The sequence below is a fragment of the Solanum verrucosum genome, unplaced genomic scaffold (genome assembly GCF_900185275.1).
Source record: "Solanum verrucosum unplaced genomic scaffold, falcon-dt-bn FXZP01000022.1, whole genome shotgun sequence".
NCBI classification, from domain to species: Eukaryota; Viridiplantae; Streptophyta; class Magnoliopsida; order Solanales; family Solanaceae; genus Solanum; species Solanum verrucosum.
This window is the reverse complement of record NW_026020086.1, coordinates 1,406,740-1,432,739: the sequence shown is the minus strand read 5'-3', so window position 1 is coordinate 1,432,739 and position 26,000 is coordinate 1,406,740. Positions and strand designations below refer to the sequence as shown.

General features: G+C 34.4%; 1 protein-coding gene and 2 non-coding genes across 4 annotated transcripts in view; all 3 read right to left on the bottom strand.

The window, feature by feature from the left end:
* The window catches only part of LOC125824362 (defensin-like protein), a 41,043-nt gene extending 25,188 nt beyond the window's left edge, over window positions 1-15,855 (bottom strand). The window contains exons 1-2 of one of the 2 annotated variants that reach the window (XM_049503729.1): window positions 15,747-15,855; window positions 14,465-14,732 (exon numbers count right to left, since the gene is read on the bottom strand). In XM_049503729.1, coding sequence (XP_049359686.1) covers window positions 14,557-14,732; window positions 15,747-15,810 — 240 coding nt within the window. In that variant the 5' untranslated portion in view covers window positions 15,811-15,855 and the 3' untranslated portion in view covers window positions 14,465-14,556. Of the gene's footprint in view, window positions 1-14,464; window positions 14,733-15,746 lie in introns of those variants that run through there. The other variant, XM_049503731.1, reaches the window with a different exon arrangement.
* LOC125824722 (U2 spliceosomal RNA) lies at window positions 6,383-6,576 on the bottom strand. Its single transcript, XR_007442801.1, has one exon. It is a non-coding gene; the product is annotated as a U2 spliceosomal RNA (small nuclear RNA).
* LOC125824704 (U2 spliceosomal RNA) lies at window positions 13,499-13,693 on the bottom strand. The gene has a single exon (XR_007442784.1). It is a non-coding gene; the product is annotated as a U2 spliceosomal RNA (small nuclear RNA).
* Window positions 15,856-26,000: the final 10,145 nt, after the last annotated feature.

Below are 26,000 nucleotides of genomic sequence, written 5' to 3'. Positions count from 1 at the left end.
TTTGTGAACCCTTTTGTGTTTCTACGCCTGTTGGGGAGTTTATTCTAGCGGAAAGAGTCTATCGTGATTGTCCCATTTCCATCAATCACAAGAGCACCATGGCTGATTTAGTTGAGTTAGACATGGTAGATTTCGATGTTATTCTAGGTATGGATTGATTGCATGTTTGCTATGCATCATTAGATTGTAGAACTCGAGTGGTCAAGTTTCAGTTTCTGAATGAGCCAGTCTTAGAGTGGAGTAGTAGTTCAGCAGTGCCTAAGGGTCGTTTCATTTTGTATCTTAAGGCGAGAAAGTTAGTTTCAAAGGGTTGTATCTATCACTTAGTCCGAGTTAATGACTCTAGTGTTGAGATACCTCTTTTTCAGTCAGTTCCTACAATAAGAGTGTTTCCAGAAGTTTTTCGTAATGATCTACCCGAAATTCCTCCTGAGAGAGAAATACATTTCGGCATAGACCTCATTCCAGATACTCGTCCTATCTCTTTTCCGCCATATAGAATGGCACCAGCAGAGTTGAAAGAGTTGAAAGAGCTGTTGAAAGATCTCCTAGATAAGGGTTTCATTCGACCGAGTGTCTCACCTTGGGGCGCTCCGGTCTTGTTTGTAAGAAAGAAAGATGGTTCCCTTAAAATGTGTATAGATTACCGCCAGTTGAACAAGGTTACCATCAAGAATAAGTACCCTCTTTCGAGGATTAATGATCTTTTCGATCAGCTTCAGGGTGCCACTTGTTTTTTGAAGATTGACCTTAGATCGGGCTATCACCAACTAAGAGTAAGGGAATGTGATATTCCAAAGACAGCTTTCAGAACCAGATACGGTCATTATGAGTTTTTAGTCATGTCTTTTGGTTTGACCAATGCACCGGTAGCTTTTATGGACTTGATGAATAGAGTCATCAAAACTTATTTAGATATGTTTGTTATCGTCTTCATTGATTGACATACTAATCTATTCAAGGAATGAAGAAGATCATGCTAGCCATCTCAGAATAGTTCTTCAGACTTTGAAAGATAAGGAGTTGTATGCCAAGTTCTCTAAGTGTGAGTTTTGGCTTGAGTCTATGGCATTCCTAGGCCACATTGTATCTGGTGATGGAATTAAAGTTGATACTCGGAAAATTGAGGTTGTGCAGAATTGGCGTAAACCCACATCTCCAACTGATATTAGGAGTTTCTTGGGTTAGCTGGCTATTATAGAAAGTTTGTAAAGAGATTCTCGTCTATTGCATCTCCTTTGACCAAGTTGACTCAGAAGACAGTGAAATTTCAATGGTCTAAAGCTTGTGAGAAAAGCTTTCAGGAGTTGAAAAAGAGATTGATTACTGCTCCAGTTTTGACTTTACCAGAAGGTACTCAAGGTTTTGTGGTGTATTGTGATGCATCTAGAGTTGGTTTGGGTTGTGTCTTAATGCAGAATGGCAAGGTTATAGCTTATGCCTCCAGACAGTTGAAGGTTCAAGAGAAGAACTACCCAACCCATGACTTAGAGTTAGTTGTTGTAGTGTTCGCTTTGAAGATATGGCTTCATTACTTGTATGGTGTGCAAGTTGATATATTCACTGATCATAAGAGCCTTCAATATGTATTTACTCAGAAAGAGCTTAATCTCAGACAAGGGAGGTGGTTAGAATTACTCAAGGATTATGACCTGAGTATTTTTTACCACCTAGGTAAGGCTACTGTTGTTGTTAATTCTTTAAGTAGTTTGTCTATGGGTAGCACTGCCCATATTGAAGAAGGGAAGAGAGAGTTAGCAAAAGATGTGCACAGACTAGCACGCCTGGGAGTCAGACTTATAGATTCCGCAGAAGAAGGAATAGTGGTGACGAACAGGGCCGAGTCATATTAGTGTCAAAAGTGAAAGAGAAACAAGACCAAGATCCCTTTTTGCTTGAGTTAAAGGCAAATGTTCAAAAGCAAAAGGTGTTAGCTTTTGAACAAGGGGGAGATGGTGTATTGAGGTGTCAAGGTAGATTGTGTGTACCAATGGTAGATGGACTCCAGGAGAGGATTATGGAGGAAGCTCATAGCTCTAGATATTCCATTCATCCGGGTTCCACCAAGATGTATCGTGATTTAAAAGAAGTTTATTGGTGGAATGGCATGAAGAAGGGCATTGCAGAGTTTGTTGCTAAGTGTCCAAATTGCAAGCAAGTGAAAGCTGAACACCAAAGGCCCGGTGCTTTGGCTCAGAGGATAGAACTTCCGGAATGGAAGTGAGAGATGATTAATATGGATTTCATCACAGGGCTACCAAGATCTCGCAGACAGCATGATTCTATTTGGGGGATTGTCGACAGAATGACAAAGTTAGCTCATTTTCTACCGGTAAAGACTACCAATTCAGTAGAAGATTATACCAAGTTATATATCAAAGAGATAGTGAGACTTCATGGAGTCCCAGTCTCCATTATTTTAAATAGAGGTACACAGTTTACTGCACAGTTCTGGAAATCTTTTCAGAAAGGCCTGGGTTCGAAGGTGAACTTAAGTACTGTCTTTCATCCTCAGACTGATGGGCAAGCAGAGCGCACTATTCAGACTCTAGAAGATATCTTGAGGGATTGTGTGATTGATTTCAAAGGTAATTAGGATGATCACCTACCTCCCATTGAGTTTGCCTACAACAACAGTTATCATTCTAGCATCCAGATGGATCCATACGAATCTCTTTATGGGAGAAGATGTAGATCTCCTATTGGATGGTTTGAAGTTGGTGAAGCAGGGTTGATAGGACCAGATTTAGTTCAGCAAGCTATGGAGAAGGTGCAAGTGATTCAAGAGAGGTTGAAGACGGCACAGAGTCGTCAGAAATCCTACACTAATGTTAGGAGAAAGGTGTTAGAGTTCAAAGTAGATGACTGGGTATATTTGAAATTTTCACCCATGAAAGGGGTTATGAGGTTTGGTAAGAAGGGGAAACTTAGTCCCCGGTATATTGGACCTTACCGCATAGCGGAGAGGATTGACAATATTGCTTATGAGTTGGAGCTACCACATGAACTAGCAGTGGTTCATTCGGTACTTCACATCTCCATGTTGAAGAAATGCATAGGCGATCCTTCATTGATCATACCAACTGAAAGTATTAGGATCAAGGATAGCTTATCTTATGAGGAGATTCCTGTTCAGATTTTACATCGCCAAATTCTCAAATTGAGAACAAAAGAGGTAGCCTCAGTCAAGATCCTTTAGAGGAACCAATTAGTTGAGGAAGCTACTTGGGAAGCCAAAGAGGACATGAAGAAGAGATATCCATATCTCTTTGAATTCGGAGGAAATGCAGATTAAGGTATTAATTTCCTTATTAGTGCTCTTTAAATTATAATGAGCATGTTGTTGTTGTTCTGGTGTTTGCATGGTTACTTGTTGGGTGTTTGCGTCTGATGTTACACCCTTAGCTTAGTAAGAGTAATCTCATTCGAGGACGAATGTTCCCAAGGGGGAGATATTGTAACGTCATGCAATTTGAAATAACTATGAAGAAGCTTGAAATTGGAAATAGTCTTTTTTGGAAAAATTCAGAATTTGGAAATTTGGCTAAGTATGGGAAAAAATGAGTTTTTGGTCAACTTTGAACAGTCATAACTCCTAGATCAGGATGAGTTAGGTGTACTTCCAGTTATGTTTTGAAATCCCTTGGAATGATCTTTCCAACGCCGCCGAGTTTGCTCGATTCCAAGTTCGTATGAGTGAGTTATGCCCTTTGAAAGTTGGGTTGTTGGCAGGGCAATTAACCCGATTTTGTAAGGGTATTTTGGTCATTTCCCTAGACATTTCTTTTGGGTTATATTGAGGTGTTAGACTGATTTTAAATCAGTTTTTATTTTTTCTAAAGAGTGAGAGTTAGGGCTTTTGAGAGAAGAGAGAAAGAAGAAGAGAAAGAGAAGAAGGAGGAAGGATTCGTCGAGATCGTTGTGGATAACGTCGTGGGTGATCCCTATTCAGGTACGTGAGATCATAGTGTTGGGTTGGTTCATTCCCCACACGCCAAACTCTTTTTAATTCCGAGAAAAGATTGGTTGTGTTTGTTGAATTTTGTGGTTGTGTTTGTTGAAGTTGTGGTTGTGTTGTTGAAGTTTCTTGTGGGTTTGGTGCATGTTTCCGGTTGTAAATCCGAGTTAAATCTATGGTATATTAAGGGTTTTAATGATCCTAAGTGTTTGGGGAAAAAACCTTTGAAGTTAAGAGGGTTTAGAGTTGGAAAAAACGAAGGAGAAAAGTCGGGCAGCTTGCATGAAACAAGTCTGCGTCGCAGATTTGTTCCCTCTGTGAACAAAAATCTGCTCCACGTCGCGGACAGGACGCGGACTTCACTGTTTCAAAAATTTAATTTCGTAATTTTTCTTAAGTTTAGCTGTCCTAAATCATTTCTATACACCATGAGGTCTTTCCAAACACAAATCATAATCCTTGAATCCATAATTCAATTCAAGAAAGCTAGGATCAAGTCAAGAGAAGTTAGAAGTCAAGTTTAGGAGTTAAGAAGCAAGTCAAAGCAAGTCTTTAAAGTTTTTCAAGAGTCTTTATTAAACGTTTTAACTTCGTTTTAAGGCTCAAGCTTCAACTTAAGCCAAGAGTATAGAGTTGAGTTCATTTCTCAAAAGTTATTAGGGAACTATGTATTCCCAAAGAAGTTTCTAAATGTTTTTACATTAGAGAAAGAGAGGAACTATGATTCCAAAAGAGCCTTTGGACTAGTTTTCAAGAAAAAGGAACATCGATTCCAAGTGAGCCTTTGGGCTAGATTTTGAGCAATTATCTCAAACTAAAGAAAGATGTGTTTAAAACACTTATGAGCTAAAGTATTTTAGGAGTAGTATTGAGCACCGAATTGGGGACGCGAGTTCATATTTACTCAACTCTCCATAAGAACCACGTAGCCAAACATGGGAATTAACGGGTCATTCTTTTTAGATGATCACGTAAGATTAAGCTAGTGGATCCACTAAGTCAAGTAAGGTCCTATATCACGGCAAGGTATATGATGGTCATTGGGCAACGTGAGGTAAAACGTCGTACATCACTAGGGCTCATAGTGGTGGTTGTCGGTTAAAGAATCTCCCACTAAAGTTATATTACTTTTATATAAGTAAAGTTGAGTTGTTATTGCTTTATCTTTAACGAACTAAGTTGTTTACACTGTTTTACAAGTTTTATATATTGCAAGTGTCTTATTGCTTTATATTGAGTTCGGTTATTCATGAGTCGAGTAGAGCCAAGGTAAGAGTTCCTTTGTATTCTTTTCAAGATTAAGTTGTTGTTTAGCTTTCCAGCTCGCATACTCGTACATTTAATTTACTGATGTCAGTTGGCCTGCATCTTATGACGATGCAGACACAGGTACCCAGGATCAGCATCCAGCATGCCGTTGATCCAGCTGAGCACTCCAGAGTCAGTGGTGAGCCTCCTTGCCTTCCGGAGGACTCTGTGATTTTGTCTTCCTAGTTTTGTTTTATTAGGATGTTGCGGGGTCTGTCCCAACATCCATCTCAGTGTTATAGAGGCTTCACAGACAGTCAGTCAGTTAGTATTGAGTTACTCATCTATGTATATATGTAAATATTCTATTTTGAGACACGAGTTGCCTTTTGGCATGTTATGCATCAGTTAAGTTGTTTTATAACCTTGCATTGCATCGAGTTATTTTGTTGAGTTAGGTTTCCGCTGAGTCTAGAAAGCCAGTCCAAGGGTAAACTTGGGGCCAACAATGGTCCTGGGTGCCGGTCCCGCCCAGGGTGTTACTTTTAATCTCGTATGTCTGAAGTGATTTAAAAGTGGATATATTTGTAAAAAAGTAAAATAAAATTGTGGCTACCACTTAAATGGAAGCCCCAAAATCAGGTATTTGTGCCCTTCACCTTAACGATACTAATTTAGTTGAGATTATTGAACTTAATAAAATATTAGAAAATTTTGTTACAGATCCATCCTTAATTGATATATCGGACATATGGTCCCTAGAACAAATTATCCTTCTAAATTCCACACCATCTTGAGTGAGGTTTGAGTGCTTAGAAGACTTATTGAAATTGGAAAACAAATACCGCGACTCCAACGTCGTTAAACAGTGACTGGAGGTATGTCAATCTACTATTTCTGTTTGCTCTGTATTGTCTTACATTGACATGTAAGACATTAGTTTATTTTTATTCCAATTTATGTGACAAAGTTTGAATAGAAACAAAATTTAAAAAATAAATGAAGATTTTTGGGACTTGAGATTATCAAATTACATTAAATAACTAGCTTCTCATTAAACGTAAAATTAAAAGTTCAAGTAAAATATTTTTTAAATTTAAAAAGTTGTTACATCATTTAGGCAATGTTTTTTCTCATAAGTTGTCTAGTAGGAGAGGGAGTTTTTCCTCATCACTTGTGGGGTGAGCCAAGCCAAGGCGATATTGCAACGCCTAGACGACACTTGAAGGTCCCGATAGCAAGCTACCGTTATGAACCTTCCCCTCAAAAAATAGAGTTAATATCGTGTGAGTCAGTGACTCACATATCAGATATTAAATTGATAAGATAGATACTACACTTGATCTTAGTCAAAAGGATGAGAAAGGTATGATTTTCTATGTGTTTCGCGGGGCTATTTTATATGCAACTTGTTACATATTATAATCTCTCTTTCCGGTCAGTGTGGGACTAGAAGAGCTAGATAAAATTCACTAATTAATCTATTAAATTTTATATTAAACTAATTATTCAATCTCATTAATATATTATTGATCAAAGAGCAGTGAAGATTATTTCGGAATCTAACATTCTGCTATAAAGAAAATTTAAGATGAACATTTTATATAATTGTAAGACTAGACGTGATCAAATCAGTGGCAGAATCAGGAATTTACACCAAAAGAACTCAAAATGTAAAAGAGTCTTAAAAACAACCTTTACACAAAGTCTTTAAAAGAACTAACTCAAAATGTTTAAAAACATTCACTGGCCCAAAAGAGGCAACTCAAGTCTTAACATTTAACAACGGAAATGAAAGACTCATGAACTACTACTGTCTATCTATGAAACCTTTAATACTATGAGGGATGTCGGGACAAGACCCCCGATCATCCTCACAAAACTGAAATACTAGAAATAAATAAGGGATCCTCAGGAAGCAAGGAGTCTCACCAAACAACTCTGGAACACAACTGGATCAACGGAGCATCAGTTAGTGATCATGATTCCCTGTATCTGCATCATAAAAGATGCAGGCAAAATGGCGTCAGTACATGGAATGTATGAGCATGCAAGGGGAAATCTAAAACATGACATAAGTTTGAACTGGAACTGAAGAAACAACTTACCTAGTCTCAACTCAACCTCAGCTCATTTCAATATAAAAGCAATAACAATAATGCGATGTAAAGAAAAATTTTAAAAACAGTAGGTAGCAACTCAATGTATTGAAAAATACAATAATAACTCAGTTTGTATGTAAAAATACAAAATAACTCTATTAGGGAGATTCTCTAACCGACAACCATCACTATGAGTTATGTGATGATACATTGTCTCGTCCACACTGACAGAACTGTCCTATACCTTGTTGGGGTATAGAAATACTCCTCAACTAAGTGGATCCATTAAGCTATGCTTAAAAAACAATAAGAAATCATCTAAAAAGTACGACCCTTTCTACCCACGTTGGCTACACACTACTAAAAAAACAGTGAATACCGACCTAAAAATTTCCGACCTCAAATGGAGGTCGCTAATTTCCAACCTCTGGAGGTCAGTATTTACAAGTAGTCGGTTTTTATGCAAAATAAAGCGGGAAAATCAAATTCCGACCTCTGGAGGTCGAAATTTTTCCCCAAAAAAAAAGGAATTACAATAAAAACCGACCTCTTGATGTCGGTATTAAACAAATAATACCGACTTCCGTATGTCGGTAAAATTAAATAGTATGTAAAAAATAAATTAATATAAAATACCGACCTCATGAGGTCGGTATTTTTTATATTTAATTGAGAAAATAATACCGACATCAAGAGGTCGGTTTTTGTTTCTGGGAAAAATTCCGACCTCTTGAGGTCGGAATTTGGTTATTTTGCATAAAAACTGACTTTTTGATGTCGGTTATAATACCGACTTCCGAATGTCAGTAAAATTAAATAGTATGTAATTAAAATACCGATCTCATGAGGTCGGTATTTTTCTAATTATTATTAATTAAAGTGACATCCGGAGGTCGGTATATTTATTTCATCTATTACTTTTAAAAGTGACATCCGGAGGTCGGTATTTTTATTTCATCTATTACTTTTAAATGCGACATCCGGAGGTCGGTATTTTTATTTCATCTATTACTTTTAAAAGCAACATCCGGAGGTCGGTATTTTTATTATTAGTTTTAAAAGCGACACCCGGAGGTCAGTTTGTTGTTCATTTTACACCTATAACAATTTTTGTATACTATGAAATTACGTTGATAAGAAAACCGACAACAAGTAGTCGGTTTTTATGCAAAATAAAGCGGGAAAACCAAATTCCGACCTCAGGAGGTCGGAATTTTTCCCAGAAAATGAATTACAATAAAAACCGACCTCTTGATGTCGGTATTATTTTCTCAATTAAATATAAAAAACAAAATTGAGAAATATTTTGATTTAATTTTATTTAAATCGTCTTCCGGAGGACGATTTTGTGTAATATAAAAGACAAAAAAATTATAATACCGACTTCTGGAAGTCGGTAAAATTAAATAGTATGTAATAAATTAATATTTTCAATTAACTTTAAATAAATCGTCTTCCGAATGACGGTGATTTATACAAGTTAAAAAATAATTTAATATAAAATACCGACCTCCCGATGTCAATATTATTTAATTAACATGATTACTTTTTAATGTGATACCGTCCTCATGACGTTGGTATTTTTCTATTAAATCTAATTACTTTTAATAAAAGCGACATCCGGAAGTCGGTTTGTTTAAAATATTCCTATTAATAATCATAATTTTGCTATTGTGCATAATACTAAAATTTCATTTTACGCCTACAATTAATTGTTCAAAAAGTGTAACAATTTTGTATACTTCTATAAATAAAAAGTTAGAATTCGTGGAATAAATAAAAAAAATATCTATAATCCATATTTAGAGTATGAAACTACGTTGATATGAATTAGGAGATAATTATACTTATATTTCTAGAGTAATGTACAAATTCTATCAGTCCTTCGTCTAATCATGAACTTAATATCTGATGTCATGATGTAGAGGTGAAGAGCTAACATATAATCCATTCGAGTATGAAATGCGCGCGAGATAGCTAGTATTATTATATACGTTCGATCTAATTGAATGGATGTTAAGTGTAGTGATCACCTTCTAATTATGATGACATGTAAATGATACTTTATCAAAGTATAAAATACGTTGATTAATTATATACTCCTCGAGTAGTTTAACAAATCAAGTCTTATATAGTAGTGGTTTAGATATGAAATACATTATCAATTAAAGAAATATCGATGATCAATTCAAGGAGATTTATATATTAAATTTGATATTGATAAACTTTTGTTGATCAATAAAATTAAATTTATATAATTAGGAATTATATAATTTAAATTTATAAAATTAACTTGATCGATAAATTAAATTTATTAAATTAAACTTCTGTTGATGTGTAGTTAAATTATATATATTTTTTATTTTTTTTTATATTGATAAACTTTTGTTGATCAATAAAATTAAATTTATATAATTAGGAGTTGTATAATTTAAATTTATAAAATTAACTTTATCGATAAATTAAATTTATTAAATTAAACTTCTGTTGATGTGCAGTTAAATTTTATATATATATTTAATTATATACTCCTCGAGTAGTTTAACAAATCAAGTCTTATATACTAGTGGCTTAGATATGAAATACATTATAAATTAAAGAAATACCGATGATCAACTCAAGGAGATTTATATATTAAATTTGATATTGATAAACTTTTGTTGATCAATAAAATTAAACTTATTGTATTTCATATATATATATATATATATATCTGTGTGTGTGTGTGTGTATGTTTAATTAATAAATCAACCTCAAGAGTTGAGTTTATATTAAAATAAATTAATAAATACCGACCTAAAGAGGTCGGTATATTTAAATTATTATTTTATTTAAATAATATCGACTTTACGATGTCGGTATTTATTAAATATTTTTAAATATAAATAATTATTTTAAAAAATACCGACATCCCATGGTCGGTAAATTAAACAATTCTTTTAAGAAAAGAATGATAATATCAAGTCTCACTCTAAGTAAAGTCTCAAAACCTAAGTATCAAATCTGACAATAATATTTCTCAAGGAGCAATGGACTCTATGATAGATCTTATAAAGGAATTAGTTGATCCCAATGTAAAGATTCCTGATTCTTATTATAAAGCAAATGCATTGGTGTCTAAGTTAGGACCCTCCTCAATAAGAATTGATTGTTGTGAAAAAGGTTGCATGTTATACTATAAGGAGGATGTCGATCTAGAGTCTTGTAAGTTTTGTAGTCACCCTCGCTATAAGATTGGTTCTACCGGAAAGAAACTTGATATTAAGGCGATGCATTATTTACCTCTTATACCAAGATTAAAGAGGTATGCAGCGCTTTAGGCCCAACTAACTTTTCTTTTTGAATCAGGAAATATACTTCCTCCATGTCCGGCCAGCAGTGATGGATCTGATCAGGAGGGTGATGAGAATGATAAGTCTGATAAGGAAAGTGAGGGTGATGAGAATGGTAAGTCTGGTAAGGAAAGTGAGGGTGATGAGGAGTAGTTGTATCTATTTGACATTTTAGACTTCTATATTTTTGGAATTGTTTAATTTGATTGTATTTTAGTTTATTTTGAAGTTGGATGAAATTTATTTTGAAATAGTTTAATGTATATGTTGAAAATATTGTGTTGTTTTGGTTGGATGAAGTTTATTTGGCTTTGGGTTGTTTTGGTTATATAAAGTTTATTTGGCTTTGGGTTGTTTTGGTTGGATGAATTTTATTTGGCTTTGGTTGTTTTGGTTGGATGAAGTAATGGCTTTGGGTTCTTTTGGTATAAATATGCAGGTGGACAACTAAAAATTGCAGCAATTTGCTGCCTGTTTTGTAGCAGAAAACCGACCTCCGGAGGTCGGAATTTCAAAAATAAAAAATAAATATACCGACCTCCGGAGGCCAGAATTTTAAAAATACAAAAATAAAAATACCGACCTCCAAAGGTCAGAATTTTAAAAATACAAAAATAAAAATACCGACCTCTGGAGGTCAAAATTTCAACATTACAAAAATAAAAATACCGACCTCCGGAGGTCAGAATTTCAAAAATACAAAAAATAAAATACCGACCTCCGGAGGTCCGAATTTCAACATTACAAAAATAAAAATATTGACATCCGGAGGTCAGAATTTCAACATTACAAAAATAAAAATACCGACCTCCGGAGGTCAGAATTTCAACATTACAAAAATAAAAATACCGACCTCCGGAGGTCAGAATTTCAAAAATACAAAAATAAAACTACCGACCTCCGGAGGTCAGAATTTCAACATTACAAAAATAAAAATACCGACCTCCGGAGGTCAGAATTTCAAAAATACAAAAATAAAATACCGACCTCCAGAAATCAAAATTTCAACATTACAAAAATAAAAATACCGACCTCCGGAGGTCAAAATTTCAACATTACAAAAATAAAAATATCGACCTCCGAAAGTCAGAATCTCAAAATGAAAAAATAAAAATACCGACCTCCAGAGGTCGAAATTTAAAAAAATAAAAATTTCGACATAAAATAAAAAGTGACCTCGAGAGGTCGGTATTAAATAGTGACCAAGCTTTTTCCGACCTAAGCTGGGATGTCGGTTTTAGGTCGGTATTTCAGGGAATACCGACCTCCGGAGGTCGGTATTCACTATTTTTTTAGTAGTGACATGGTTTATGAGGACTTTGAGTTGTATGAACTCGTCCCCATATCGGTGCTCAATACTACTCCCAAAAATATGCTCGGCTCATATGTTTAAAAACATCTCCTCATCCTCAAACTTTGAGATTTATTACTCAAAAGACTTCTCTCAAAAGAGATAGTACTCAAAACTCCTCATGAACTCATTTGGAAATCATAGTTTCCTCCTCATTTTAAATGTAAAAATATTTACTCTTGGGAATACTTAGTTCTCATATATTCACTTTGAAAAGAATGAAACTCAACTCTACTCATCCTCATACTCAAGTACTCAAGTCTTAAAACAAGTTTAAAAAGTTTGCAAAAGACATCTCAAATGACTCAAAAGAAATCTCAAGACTTTACTCTTAACTCTACCTTGAATTTGAATTATGAATTCAAGGGTTATGATTAGGATGTTTGGGATCTCTCAATAATTACTGGAGTTTAGATAGTTGATAACAAGAAACGAGTGAAGACACGAATCTGGAGGGCATAGGCACGACGCGAGAAAGGATTTAAATATTTGGTCGCAAATTAATTTTTGAGATAGAGTACTCCGTATCCTCTTCGCAACGCGGAGAGGGAGTGCTCGCCTGGGTACTGAAAATCTGAGGCACCTCCGCAATGCAGACCTGGGCGCATAATCTTGCCTGATTTTTTTCCTCCTCTCCCAAACTCGATTCAACTCATACCCACTACTAATCTAAGGTCAAAATTCACGAATTCTTATAAGAACAATATGAGCGAAACCCATACAAGGAACTATCAATTAACTCAACTCCTTCACAAACTCTTGCCTCAAGAACTCAAAACAACACTCTATTACAAATCAAATTCAAGAACTTCTCAAGAACTCAACAATTCAACATCAAGAATGAATTCATAGGTAAAAGATTACATGATTGGTGTGAGGGCGAACAAACCCAGCACTAGGAAGCTTACATACCTCGATTCGCAAGAAATCTTGATCGTTCTTCCTTTCCTCATCTTTTCTCTTCTTGAACTCTCTTCTAAACCCTAAGCATAATTTAGGATTTGTAAAACTGACCCAAATCAGATTTGACCCCAAAAACATTACTAAAAACGTTTTAATCTGAAGGGGTAAGGAAAAGACCAAAATACCCCTCATAATTTTGGGTAACTTTCCTTAACTGACAGATTTCAAACTGTCATGTCTCCCTCATACGAACTTGAAACATAGCAAACTCGATGGTGTTGGAAAGAGGATTCCTAGACCTTTCATTTGATATCTTATGGGCCACCTAACTCATCTTGTACTGAAAGTTATGGTCGTTTGAAGTTGACCCAAAACTCACAACTTAGCATAACTTGCAAAATTTTCAATTTGGCTCTTTCCAAATTAGTTATTTCTAAATCTAGTTCTTGGAATGCTAGTAGTGCAATGCCAAGGCAAACACGACATTATAAATTGGTTGATCCTTAATTAATTGTCTTCAATATGATGATCGATATTCTAAATGCAAATCTCATACTTGATCAAAGAGTAAATTTACGCCAAAAAAGCTTAAGACTAAGAATTGGTGGGGTGTGCTGGGCCAAGGCAGTAGTGCAACACCAAGGCGACACTTGAAGGTCCCAATAGCAAGCTACTGTGGTGGACCTTCCCCCTAAAAAATAGAGTTAATATCGTGTGAGTCGATGACTCACATATCAGATATTAAACTGATAAGAACAGATACTACACTTGATCTTAGCCAAAAGGCCGAGAAAGGTATGATTTTTCTAGTATTGAACGGGCTCTTTAATACCCTCATTTCTTACATAGAAGGTCTAGTATCCAGCCAGTGTGGGACTGGACAGCTTCCATACTTTACTCAAGAGATAAGATTCACTAATCCCTTCTAGATTTAATTATCTATAATATAATATTGATCAAAGAGCTGTGAATAACTTAATTATGAAGGTATCTTTAGACTAGCATAGTTTTCATTTAGTTGGATCCAAAATATTTTGGTTTAAGTAGATTAGTTGTAGTTAGTTTAATTATTTAAGATTCAGTCGAACATAGAGCTCTCCAATGTTAAAAGTCTAACATTGTGCTATAGGGCTTCTTTCTATATCTATGAAATTCATTCGACCTAGAAATGATATATTGGAAGAATCCGTTGGGTCGTCTTCCAATATCAATAGGTAGTATTGTGATGAAGTGGCATTCACCCAACACAAATACACGATCATCCGTGGTAAACAAGAATTGGAGAAAAAATGAGGCTCTGGGTGAACTGTCATAATTAGTGAATTAGTAGCTCTATTTCTCGATGGAACGGGAAAAGGTTATAACTCAATTAATAATTTTGAGTTCCTATTGTCCATGTTCAGGGCTATAACTTTACTATTTATATTATGAATGACTTGAACTTATTCTTCCCTTCCTCGATTAATAATTTTGGTACGCCTAGATCGTGACTCTTCAGTGCGAATCATGACCTACGATTTTGAATCGTAACAAACGCACCATATATTTATATGAGGTTAGTTAGTCTCTTTTTTATTGATAGAACAATATTATTTATCATTAGATATTTTAACAAGGTAATAAATACATAGACAGTTAAAAAGATCATTTAGAAAGTTTCTTCTAGCAGTTTCTAGTGCAAAAACATTGGCGGCGAAGGCCACGACAATCGCCGCCAATGAAACCTTCAGTCTGGCACACGGAGGCGCAGTTGGTATCGCCTACACATGGCCCCTTGAAACTGTGGCTCTGTGACTCGCAGGTTCTTGCCTCGGCACCACCGCTCATTGGTCCCATCTCTATCATTTGTAGGCAAATATAAAAAAACAAGAATTATATATTTTATAAAGTTAATGATAAATAACACACCATTTTTTAAAAATTTTTTTCGAATTTGATTTACCAACTGTCCATTATTTTACTTACGTACTTAAACTATTCAGTCTCTTTTCATTGAAATACACCTCGATGTGAGTTGCCTATATAAGCGCATATATTAGGGTATGTTTTAATATAATGGAGTGATAATTAAGATAGGAAATCTGAAAAGTGATAATTTATGTTGTTTTTAACCAGTAATTCTATTTTATTTTATTAAGTCATTTTTACTAGTCGCAATTAATTTTATTTTAGTTTAAAGATGAATTTAAGTTATATATATCATATAATAATTTCTTTATTACCATCAGTGAGTTTTATTCATTATGTCAGGTAAGTTATCTTATATAATTTCAATATTTTAAGGCGGGATATTTTTTAGATGATCTGATAGTAAGAACATTCTTATATTAAATGTGATTATTGAATAAATTATATTTTTTAGATGATCTGATAGTAAGAACATTCTTATATTAAATGTGATTATTGAATAAATTATACTTCTTATATTTTAAGAAAATTTACTTTTGTTAGATATTTTCTAAATAACCGGATAGTATAGTTATTTTTTCAATATCTAATAATATTATAACAAGAAAATAAGGCCAAAGATATTCGTTAAACTTTAAAATGACCTATTTATACTCTTATTTACACAAATGTCTGGTTCAGTGTAACAAAAAAGGGTCTAAGCTATTTTTTTAATAAGGGGTATATCAAGTTTAAATTGCATTCAAAAAGAATATATTTAAATCATTTATATAATGACATGAATTATAAACCACTTTATTAACTAACAATATATTAACTCTAAATTGTAAAATTAAAAAAATTATCTGAACCTTTTTTCCTTATAAAATTCTTTCACGTTATCAATGCATAAAAATTAAACACAATTTAACTTTAAACTATATAATAAAATTAAGAAGACAAACCAGTGGACAAAAGCAGCATTGCTACAAGGAAGAAAGTTGCAAACAAACGCATGGAGTATCCCATCTTTTTAGAGAGAGAGAGAGAAAAAAAATTAGAGAGAGAAAGGGAAATGCAATTTGATAAATTGAGTACTGGTTGAGACTAGGAATAGTAAGGGGGCTTTTATAGTTAAATGCTAAGGATAAAACAGGAAAAAAAAGATCGTATTAATTTTTTCTTGAGATGCTATAGTGGACAAGTTAAAGTAATTTTTTTTTAATATTGTCGGAAAGGAAAAGTGAATGGAGGGAGTATTTCGTTATAAATAAAATGAGAAGTATAAAGTTGAATTATTACTATATATATAAAGAATAGTATCATTACTTTTGAAACAGACAAAAAAAAATGTAGCATAAATTGTTACGAAAGGAGTGGCATACTAGTGTAAAAAGGAGAGGGGTTCGCGGAACAAAATTAATTTTAATTTGCGGAACTGTTTTGGAAAGGACTTGTTCTTTCCGAACATACATTTCCTCTCCTAAAAGACATCATTTGAACAGACTCATATGTTCTGAACAGGTGAGTTCACACCTATCGTTGACTATAAATAGAGGGGTTTCCTCTCAGTTTTCTGTATCAAATTTTTTCTTTCTTCTGCATACATTTTCATACAAACAAAGTAGAGTCTTTGTGTAATTTTTTTCATTGCTAACTTTTGAGTTCGCTGAAGTTATTGATGCACGAGGTACCACTGCTTCTTTCATAGGTATATCTATTTTATCTTGGGAGGAAATAATCCACAATCTCGGGTACAATAAAGGGATTAAATTCCTCAGGACACACAGTAATATTTGTGGACTCAGATATTTTCTTTCTTTTCATCTTAACAATATTTCTGATTTACTATTCTAAATACCGTAGATAACATCTCTCTCATTTTATGCTATGTGTTTGATTGAGTATGAAATTTAAGATAAAAAAAGAAGATTTTTGAAAGACATTTATCTAAACAGACATTTAAATATGACCTTATTAGTTGACAAATAAACACTTTAACTTTGAGTATGCATATTGAGACTCGTCTCCACTATTGTGCTTATTTATTTTGTTTTCTTCTATTTTTTGAAAAATTAAATATATAGGGTCAAGAAAATTATGCTAACAAGAGAGCCAACATGAATAATGTTGAAAGATGATATGTTTTAAACATGAAAATGAGGAAAGGGGGGAGACTCCTTTGCCACACTCTATTACACATGTTATGTCTAACAAAAAAAAGGAAAATTGAGATAAAATTGTATGTTAAAAAAAAAATATAAGTCAAGGCTAAGAATTTTGGGTCACAATTTTGTATATAAAATTGGTATAAATATGTATATAATTGTCTAATTTTTGTGTTAGAGTTCCTGTTAGGTTTCTGAAAGAAAAAAAAAACGTCGAATCTTGCTCAAGATTTATGTATAAAATTTGTTTATAATTGTATAAATTTTATATAAAGTTCATGTTGATTTCTGAAAATTTAATACTATACATTGATACAACCATCATATAATATCCATACAAATTTAATACAACTATAAAGCACACAAGCAAATTTAAAATAATTTCATACTACCTCAACATGTTGGTGTGAATATTATGTGAATATTGATCTGCTCAATAACGCAGACAAGAAGTACAATGAGTACGGGCCTGCACAAAACAGTGGGCTGAAGTATTATAAACTAACCTACTTCTACAAGTTAACTACAAATAGGACAATACATATAACGTTAGGATTAGTTACATGTTAGGAGTCTTTTCCTTGCTGTTCATAAACTGTTAGGAGTCTTTCTCTTGTTGTATATATACAAGGCATTGTACAATTGAAAACATCGATCAAATATAAAAGAAAAGTTCCGCATATATCTTTTATTTTCTTACATGGTATCAGAGCAGGTTTGAATACCTCTCGATCATTCTTTTTACTGTGTTATTTTGTTTTCACAATGAGCACTGATTCACAGGCTAGTAGTCAGTCCACTCCAGCTCTTCCTTCCAGTACCGCTGGACTTTTTCTTTCTACTAATCCCACTGGATCTGCCATGACTAATGTAGTGGATCAAACACATCCGTTTTATCTCCATCCATCAGACTATCCAGGTATGACTCTCGTTTCTTCTGTCTTTGATGGCAAGGCATATGGAGCATGGAGAAGAGCAATAATGATAGCACTTTCGGCAAAGAACAAGTTGGGATTCATTGATGGATCCTTGTTAGTTCCCAACACTGATCCTTTGCTTCAAAAAACATGGGCCAGATGCAATGATGTGGTCCTTTCATGGCTCCTGAATTCTCTTTCCAAAGAAATAGCTAAGAGTGTGTTATATTCTCATACTGCAAAAGATCTTTGGAAAGACTTGGAAGACAGATTTGGTGTGACCAATGGAGCAAAACTGTTTCAGCTACAGAAAGAATTAAGTGCAGTTAGTCAAGGTAATTCTAGTGTATCAACTTATTTCACAAAAATGAAGAGTATGTGGGATGAGTTAGATGCACTAAACACTTACTCTTCTTGTATTTGTGAGTGTGAATGTGGTGCTAAAATAAAGAATACCAAAGCTCATCAGGACGAAAGATTGTTGCAGTTTTTGATGGGTTTAAATGACACTTTTGTTGGGGTCAGAAGTAATGTTCTGTTGTCGGCTCCTTTGCCTAACATTTGGCAGGCCTACTCTCTTGTTATCCAAGATGAAAAACAAAGGGAAATACATGTTACACCTGCTTATCCAGGTGATTCAGGATCTTTCGTAGTTGCTAATTCAGGAGAAAAGAAGTATCCCGACCTCAAGGCACAAAAAAGAGGTAACTCAGGATATGATGGAAAGAAGAGCAATGTGATATGTGCCTACTGTAAGAAGCCAGGTCACAGTGTGGATAAGTGCTACAAGATCCATGGTTTTCCTGCTGATTTTAAATTCACAAAACCTAGAAAATTTCAAAGCACATTGCAGGGAAGTACAGCTTTCAACTCAAATGTTTACAATCAAAGTGAAGGATTTACTCAAAGAGACACCAATGCTCCAGAAGTCCAAGCTCTCAGTCAGGAGAACATAACACAAATATTGCAAATGCTTCAGCAGATGAAATCAAATCAAAATGCAGGAGGATCTGAAGGAGCAGCAAATCTCAGTCTTTCTGGTATGCCCAAGTTATTCAATTCTTATGCCTGCTTTATTGAAATTGATAGTAATTCTTGGATATTAGATACTGGAGCAACTGAGCATATGACCTATAATAGGGAATTCCTTTCAAATGTTAAAGCTCTTCCTAAACCTGTCATGGTAAACTTGCCTAATTCCTATAGAGTCAAGGTTACTCATGCACGAACAGTCACACTAATGTCTAATATGATTCTGCACAACGTTTTATATATACCTTCTTTAAGATTTAATCTGATATCTGTGCATAAGTTTTGTGCTCAACTCAGGCATTCACTCCTTTTTACTCCCTATACTTGTTTTTTATTTCAGGGCCCTTCTTTGAAAAGCCCTCTGGAGATTGGTAAGGAGCAAGGGGGACTCTATATCCTTAACACAAGACTATCAACAACAGTTCCTTCAAGCCAATTCAAGCCAGTTCAAGTTTTCAATTCGAGCAAGAAGTCTAGTTCAAGTTTAGCTACAAATTCTAGTTTAAATTCTAAGAAATCTATTTCAAATGCAATTTTTAATTCATGTTTCAGTTCTTCATCTTCAAATGTAACAGAAAAACTATGGCATATTAGATTAGGACATATGCCTTTGAGCAATATGAGAAATATTTTTGTTATCTCTTTTCCAGTATCTTCTAAAAATTTGACTCCTTGTGTTGTTTATCCCATGGCGAGACAATCTAAACTCCCTTTCCCGTCTAGCACAATATCTAGTAAATCAATTTTTGAGTTAATTCATATGGATACATGGGGACCTTATAAACATGCTACTAATCATGGCTTTAAGTATTTTCTCACAGTAGTTGATGATTTTAGCAGAGGTACTTAGACCTACTTGCTAAGTTCTAAATCTAATGCCTTCACTATTTTGAAATCCTTCCTTACCATGGTAGAACGACAATTTGACAAGAAAGTAAAGAAAATCAGGTCAGACAATGCTTTTGAATTGGGAAGTGGGAAAACACATTCAGAATTTTTCCAATCTTTAGGTATTATCCATCAAACAACTTGTGTGTCCACCCCACAACAAAATGGAATTGTTGAGCGAAAACATAAACAGCTATTGGAAACTTCCAGGGCTCTATTGTATCAGTCTCACCTTCCTATTCACTATTGGGGAGACTGTCTTTTAACAGCAACGTATTTAATTAATAGATTTCCCTCCAAAGTCATAAATCTCAAAACACCATATGAGATACTTTTCAACACCAAACCACAATATTCTCATCTTAGAAGTTTTGGTTGTTTGTGTTTTGTTTCTACCCTTTCAAATAAAAGAAGTAAGTTTGATCCAAGGGCGGTTCCTTGTGTGTTTTTGGGGTATCCACACGGCAAAACGGGCTACAAAGTTCTCAATCTTAAACCTCTACAGTGTTTCGTGTCACGGGATGTTGTCTTTCATGAGTCAGTTTTTCCTTTTTCCTCTATCAAATCCTATGTTCCTACCGATTCCTTATTTCCTACTGCTAACCAACACACGCTGGCATATCCTTTTTTTGATGTCTTCTCATTACCTGCGGATGATCTTGTCTCTTCAAATGATCCCATCATACAATCTACACCTTCTCCAACTATAGCTCCTGATTCTTCGCCTCAACCAGAGCCTACTTCACATATTCCCTCTATTAGCTCTTCACAACCTACTATGGTTGATGTTATAAGGCAATCCAATAGACCACACAAGACACCTTCCTACCTACAAGATTACATCTGCAATGCTCTGCAGTTGACTGATGTCCATAATTGTTGTTTTCTTCCATCCGTCACACCTGAATCTTTTCCCTTTAGTGGTCTGTCCTCTACCAACCAAAATATGCTCAACTCTTTATCTAATATTCAAGAACCTATTAGTTTTTCACAGGCTGTTCATCATCCTGGGTGGCAGGCAGCTATGGAATCGGAAATTCAGGCTCTAGAATTAAACAAAACATGGGATGTAGTAGAACTACCCCCCGATCGGAAAGCTCTACCGTGTAAGTGGGTTTACAAGGTTAAGCAACACTCTGACGGCAGTATTGAGAGACTAAAAGCTCGATTAGTGATACGAGGTGATATACAAAGAGAGGGAATCGACTTTAATGAGACCTTCTCTCCGGTGGTGAAAATGACTACCATCAGATGCATTCTTGCTACAGCAGTAAAGAAGGGTTGGGGCCTCTATCAATTGGACGTGAATAATGCTTTTTTACATGGAGACTTAGATGAGGAAGTCTACATGAAATTTCCAGCAGGCATCACTCCTCATTCGCCTAAACACGTTTGTAAGCTGAATAGGTCGCTCTATGGACTTCGTCAAGCATCGAGACAGTGGTATGCTAAACTCACATCTGCCTTAAACTTTAAAGGATTCAAGCATTCACTAAATGATTATTCTCTTTTTGTAAAGAAATCGGACTCTTCCATTTCGATTGTGGTTATATACGTTGATGATATCGTTTTAACAGGGAATGATCAGGCAGAACTACATGCTTTGAAGATCTTCCTTAATCAAGAATTCAAAATAAAAGATTTGGAAAACTTACATTTTTTTCTTGGAATGGTAGTACTTCGTGAATCACATGGTTTGATGCTCTGCCAGAGGAAATTCACCCTCGACTTGCTCAAGGAGTTTGATATTCTAGACCTATCTCTTGTGTCTTCTCCTTTAGACCCTACTGTCAAACTAGTTGCTTAAGAAGGCGATCCAATTGATGATCCTACTTTGTATCGACATCTTTTGGGCAAGCTAAACTACCTCACACACACTAGACCAGATCTCTCCTATACCGTACAACATTTAAGTCAGTACATGCAGGACCCCAGGAAACCCCATCTCAATGCTGCTCTTAGAGTCCTTCGCTACCTTTTGAAAGACCCTGGACTTGGCCTTTTCCTGTCACCTTCTTCTTCATTTGAACTACGAGCCTTCTGCGATTCTGATTGGGGAACATGCCCTGATACTCGCCGATCTGTCAGCGGTTTCTACATTTCATTAGGGACTTCTCCTATTTCTTGGAAATTAAAGAAGCAGACATCCATTTCTCTTAGCTCCGCTGAGGCAGAGTATAGGTCCATGAGACGGGTAGTTGCCGAACTCACTTGGCTTGTTCGCCACTTTGACGATATCTCCATCCCTATTTCACTCCCCATTCCACTACACTCTAATAGCCAGACGGCAATTCATATAGCAAAAAATCCTGTCTTCCATGAACGTACAAAACACGTTGAAATTGATTGTCATTTTGTTCGCCAACAGTTCCTTGCAGGACTCATTTCACTTTCTCACATTCGATCTTCATCCCAACCAGCTGATTTGTTCACTAAATCATTGCCTGGACCTCTGCATCACACCTTATTGGGCAAGTTGGGTGTATTCTCATCTCCTCCAACTTGAGGAAAGGTGTTGGTGTGAATATTATGTGAATATTGATCTGCTCAATAACGCAGACAAGAAGTACAATAAGTACTAGGCCTGCACATACAGATCCAGATATCTTATCGATTATTTGGTCTTTTGGGCCTCAGTTGGTTAACGATCTCAGCCAACAGTGGGCTGAAGTATTATAAACTAACCTACTTCTAAAAGTTAACTACAAATAGGACAATACATATAACGTTAGGATTAGTTACATGTTAGGAGTCTTTTCCTTGTTGTTCGTAAACTGTTAGGAGTCTTTCTCTTGCTGTATATATACAAGGCATTGTACAATTGAAAACATCGATCAAATATAAAAGAAAAGTTCCGAATATATCTTTTGTTTTCTTACAACATATAATTATAATCTAACTTTAATACAAATTTGATACAATTTAATTGTAACTTCGAACTCTAACTAAAATTTCAAACTAAAACTAACTCAAATCTTATCCAAATAGCCTCAAATTTAAACTCAACTCTATGGATGTTTCAATTCTTTTGAGATATTATCCTCTCGATACGAAGTTCATTTGTCACAAAATCAATTTTTAGAATTTGAGCTTCGACCTCCTTTAGTGTCCGACAAATCCTTTAGAACTTGAGCTTCGGACTCTTTAAATATAATTTTTAATAATAATTTAAAAGACTGTAGAGTTTTGAACTCCTTTAATGTATGACAAATCCCTTAGAATTTGATCTTTGAGCTCTTCAAATATACCTATATGTTTCAATAATAATTAAAAATTCGATAGAATTGCGAATTTAGAAAATATTTTAGAGTGATGCATCAGTGTGACCATGGAACTCCTTATTTTAATTCAGGAGTCGAATAACTAGAGAGAGACATACACACATTTATTTTTATATAAACAAAAAACAAAAAGAGATAGAACTAAGACAAGAAAATATAATATTGATTACGGACATATATATTTTTTTGTTAATCCTCAAATTAAACACACAATTTAGAAAAATAGTAATTATGGTAGATAATTATTGAAAAGACATGGTTTTGAGCAAGAACATCGTCTGTATCTTCTCAAAAAAGCACAAAATCCATTTGTAAAACCTTCACTTATACAAGCATCTCTACACTTTTGAACACTAAAACATGGCCCCGTGAATGTTTTGCTCCATTCAACACAATCCTTTGCCTCTGTTATAAAATAAAATAAAATAAAATGATAATTAGCGATCTCGATCTACATATTATTATTCATAGTGTTACTTTGACAATATATATAGTCTAGTAGGAAATTAAAGAAATGTTACCTGCATTGCTAATGGAAAACAACACAAGGAGAAACATAACTTTGAACAATTGTTCCATCTTTAGTTTTTTTTAATCTTCTATTGAAAATTTCTGATAATGAGAAGCATCCATGCCTCTTATATATAAAGAAGATACAAGACACATATGTTTGCTTGTAATTTTCCCTCAAACGTCAATCAAACAACACTACTAAAAAAACTGTGAATACCGACCTGTAAATACCGACCTCCGGAGGTCGGTATTCCTTGAAATACCGACCTAAAACCGACATCCCAGCTTAGGTCGGAAAAAGCTTGGTCGCTATTCAATACCGACCTCTGGAGGTCGGTATTTACTGACCTCTCGAGGTCGATTTTTATTTTATGTCAGAATATTCATTTTTTTAAATTCCGACCTCTGGAGGTCGATATTTTTATTTTTGTAATGTTGAAATTCCGACCTCCGGAGGTCGGTATTTTTATTTTTGTAATGTTGAAATTCCAACCTCCGGAGGTCGGTATTTTTATTTTTGTATTTTTGAAATTCCAACCTCCGGAGGTCGGTATTTTTATTTTTGTAATGTTGAAATTCCGACCTCCGGAGGTCGGTATTTTTATTTTTGGAATGTTGAAATTCCGACCTCCGGAGGTCGGTATTTTTATTTTTGGAATGTTGAAATTCCAACCTCCGGAGGTCGGTATTTTTATTTTTGTAATGTTGAAATTCCGACCTCCGGAGGTCGGTATTTTTATTTTTGTAATGTTGAAATTCCGACCATTGGAGGTCGGTATTTTTATTTTTGTTATGTTGAAATTCCGACCTCGGGAGGTCGGTATTTTTATTTTTGTAATGTTGAAATTCTGACCTCCGGAGGTCGGTATTTTTATTTTTTATTTTTGAAATTCCGACCTCCGGAGGTCGGTTTTTTGTTGCAAAACAGGCAGCAAATTGCTGCAATTTTTAGTTGCCCACCTGCATATTTATACCAAAACAACCCAAAGCCAAATAAACTTCATCCAATCAAAACAACACAATATTTTCAACATATACAAACTATTTCAAAATAAACTTCATCCAACTTCAAAATAAACCAAAATACGATCAAATTAAACAATTCTAAAAATATAGAAGTCTAAAATGTCAAATAGATACAATTACTCTTCATCACCCTCACTCTCCTTATCATTCTCATCACCCTCCTAATCAAATCCATCACTGCTAGCCGGACATGGAGGAAGAATATTTCCTGATTCAAAAAGCATCATTAATCATATATGACATTCTAGAACCTTGGAAATAATTATGCTCAGTAGATCTACTACTTTCACCGACAACAAAGTTATTAAACATAGTGTCACTTTCAACCTCACCATGGCGAGTCCAAACTGTATACCCTGGTTTGAATCCATTCATCATAAGATGCATAGCAACAGTCTCTGTTGTATGATATCTCACATTTTCACAATTAACACACAGACACCTAATCAATCTTGAATTTAAAAAATCATCAAGTGTCATTGCATGATTTATAAATCTAGTGACACCTTCTGCAAATTCTGGAATCATACCCGCTCGACCAGGATTGTTTCTATTATACATCCAACTACGATCAGAATTCATCTACACAAACAATAATGATAATTTTAATTCCATCAACTAAATAACATTTGAATTTATTTAAACAACTTAACCACTTTCTAAGTCTAACTAGTTTTGACATATTTAAACAACATAACAACTTTTGAACTTTACCTAATTTAGTTTTGACTTAGTTCCAACAACTAATTTCACTAACTAAACCGACATTATTTATTTTAACTTATTTAAACAACATAACAACTTTTGAACTTTAACTACATTAGTTTTGACTTAGTTCCAACAACTAAATTCACTAACTAAACCGACATTATTTATTTTAACTTATTTAAGCAACATAACAACTTTTGAACTTTAACTACATTAGTTTTGACTTACTTCCAACAACTAAATTCACTAACTAAACCGACATTATTTATTTTAACTTATATAAACAACATAACAACTTTAACTAGTTTAGTTTTGACTTAATACAACAACTAAATCCACCAACTAAATCACATTATTTATTTTAATTTATCTAAACAACTTAACAACTTTTTAACTTTAACTACATTAGTTTTGACTTAATTCCAACAACTAAATCCATCAACAAAACCACATTATTTAATTTAACTTATTTAAACAACTTAACCACTTTCTAAGTCTAACAACTTTTTAAAGCTAAGTGTCAACACTAGATGGACACAAATCGATCTTCCAAGAAAATCGATTTTGTCATCTATAGGATCAACTAGTGTTGATACTTATGCTTAACAAACACATTATTCCTAAATTAAAGCTTAATAGCAACACTAGATGGACACAAATCAATCTTGCAAGAAAATCAATTTTGT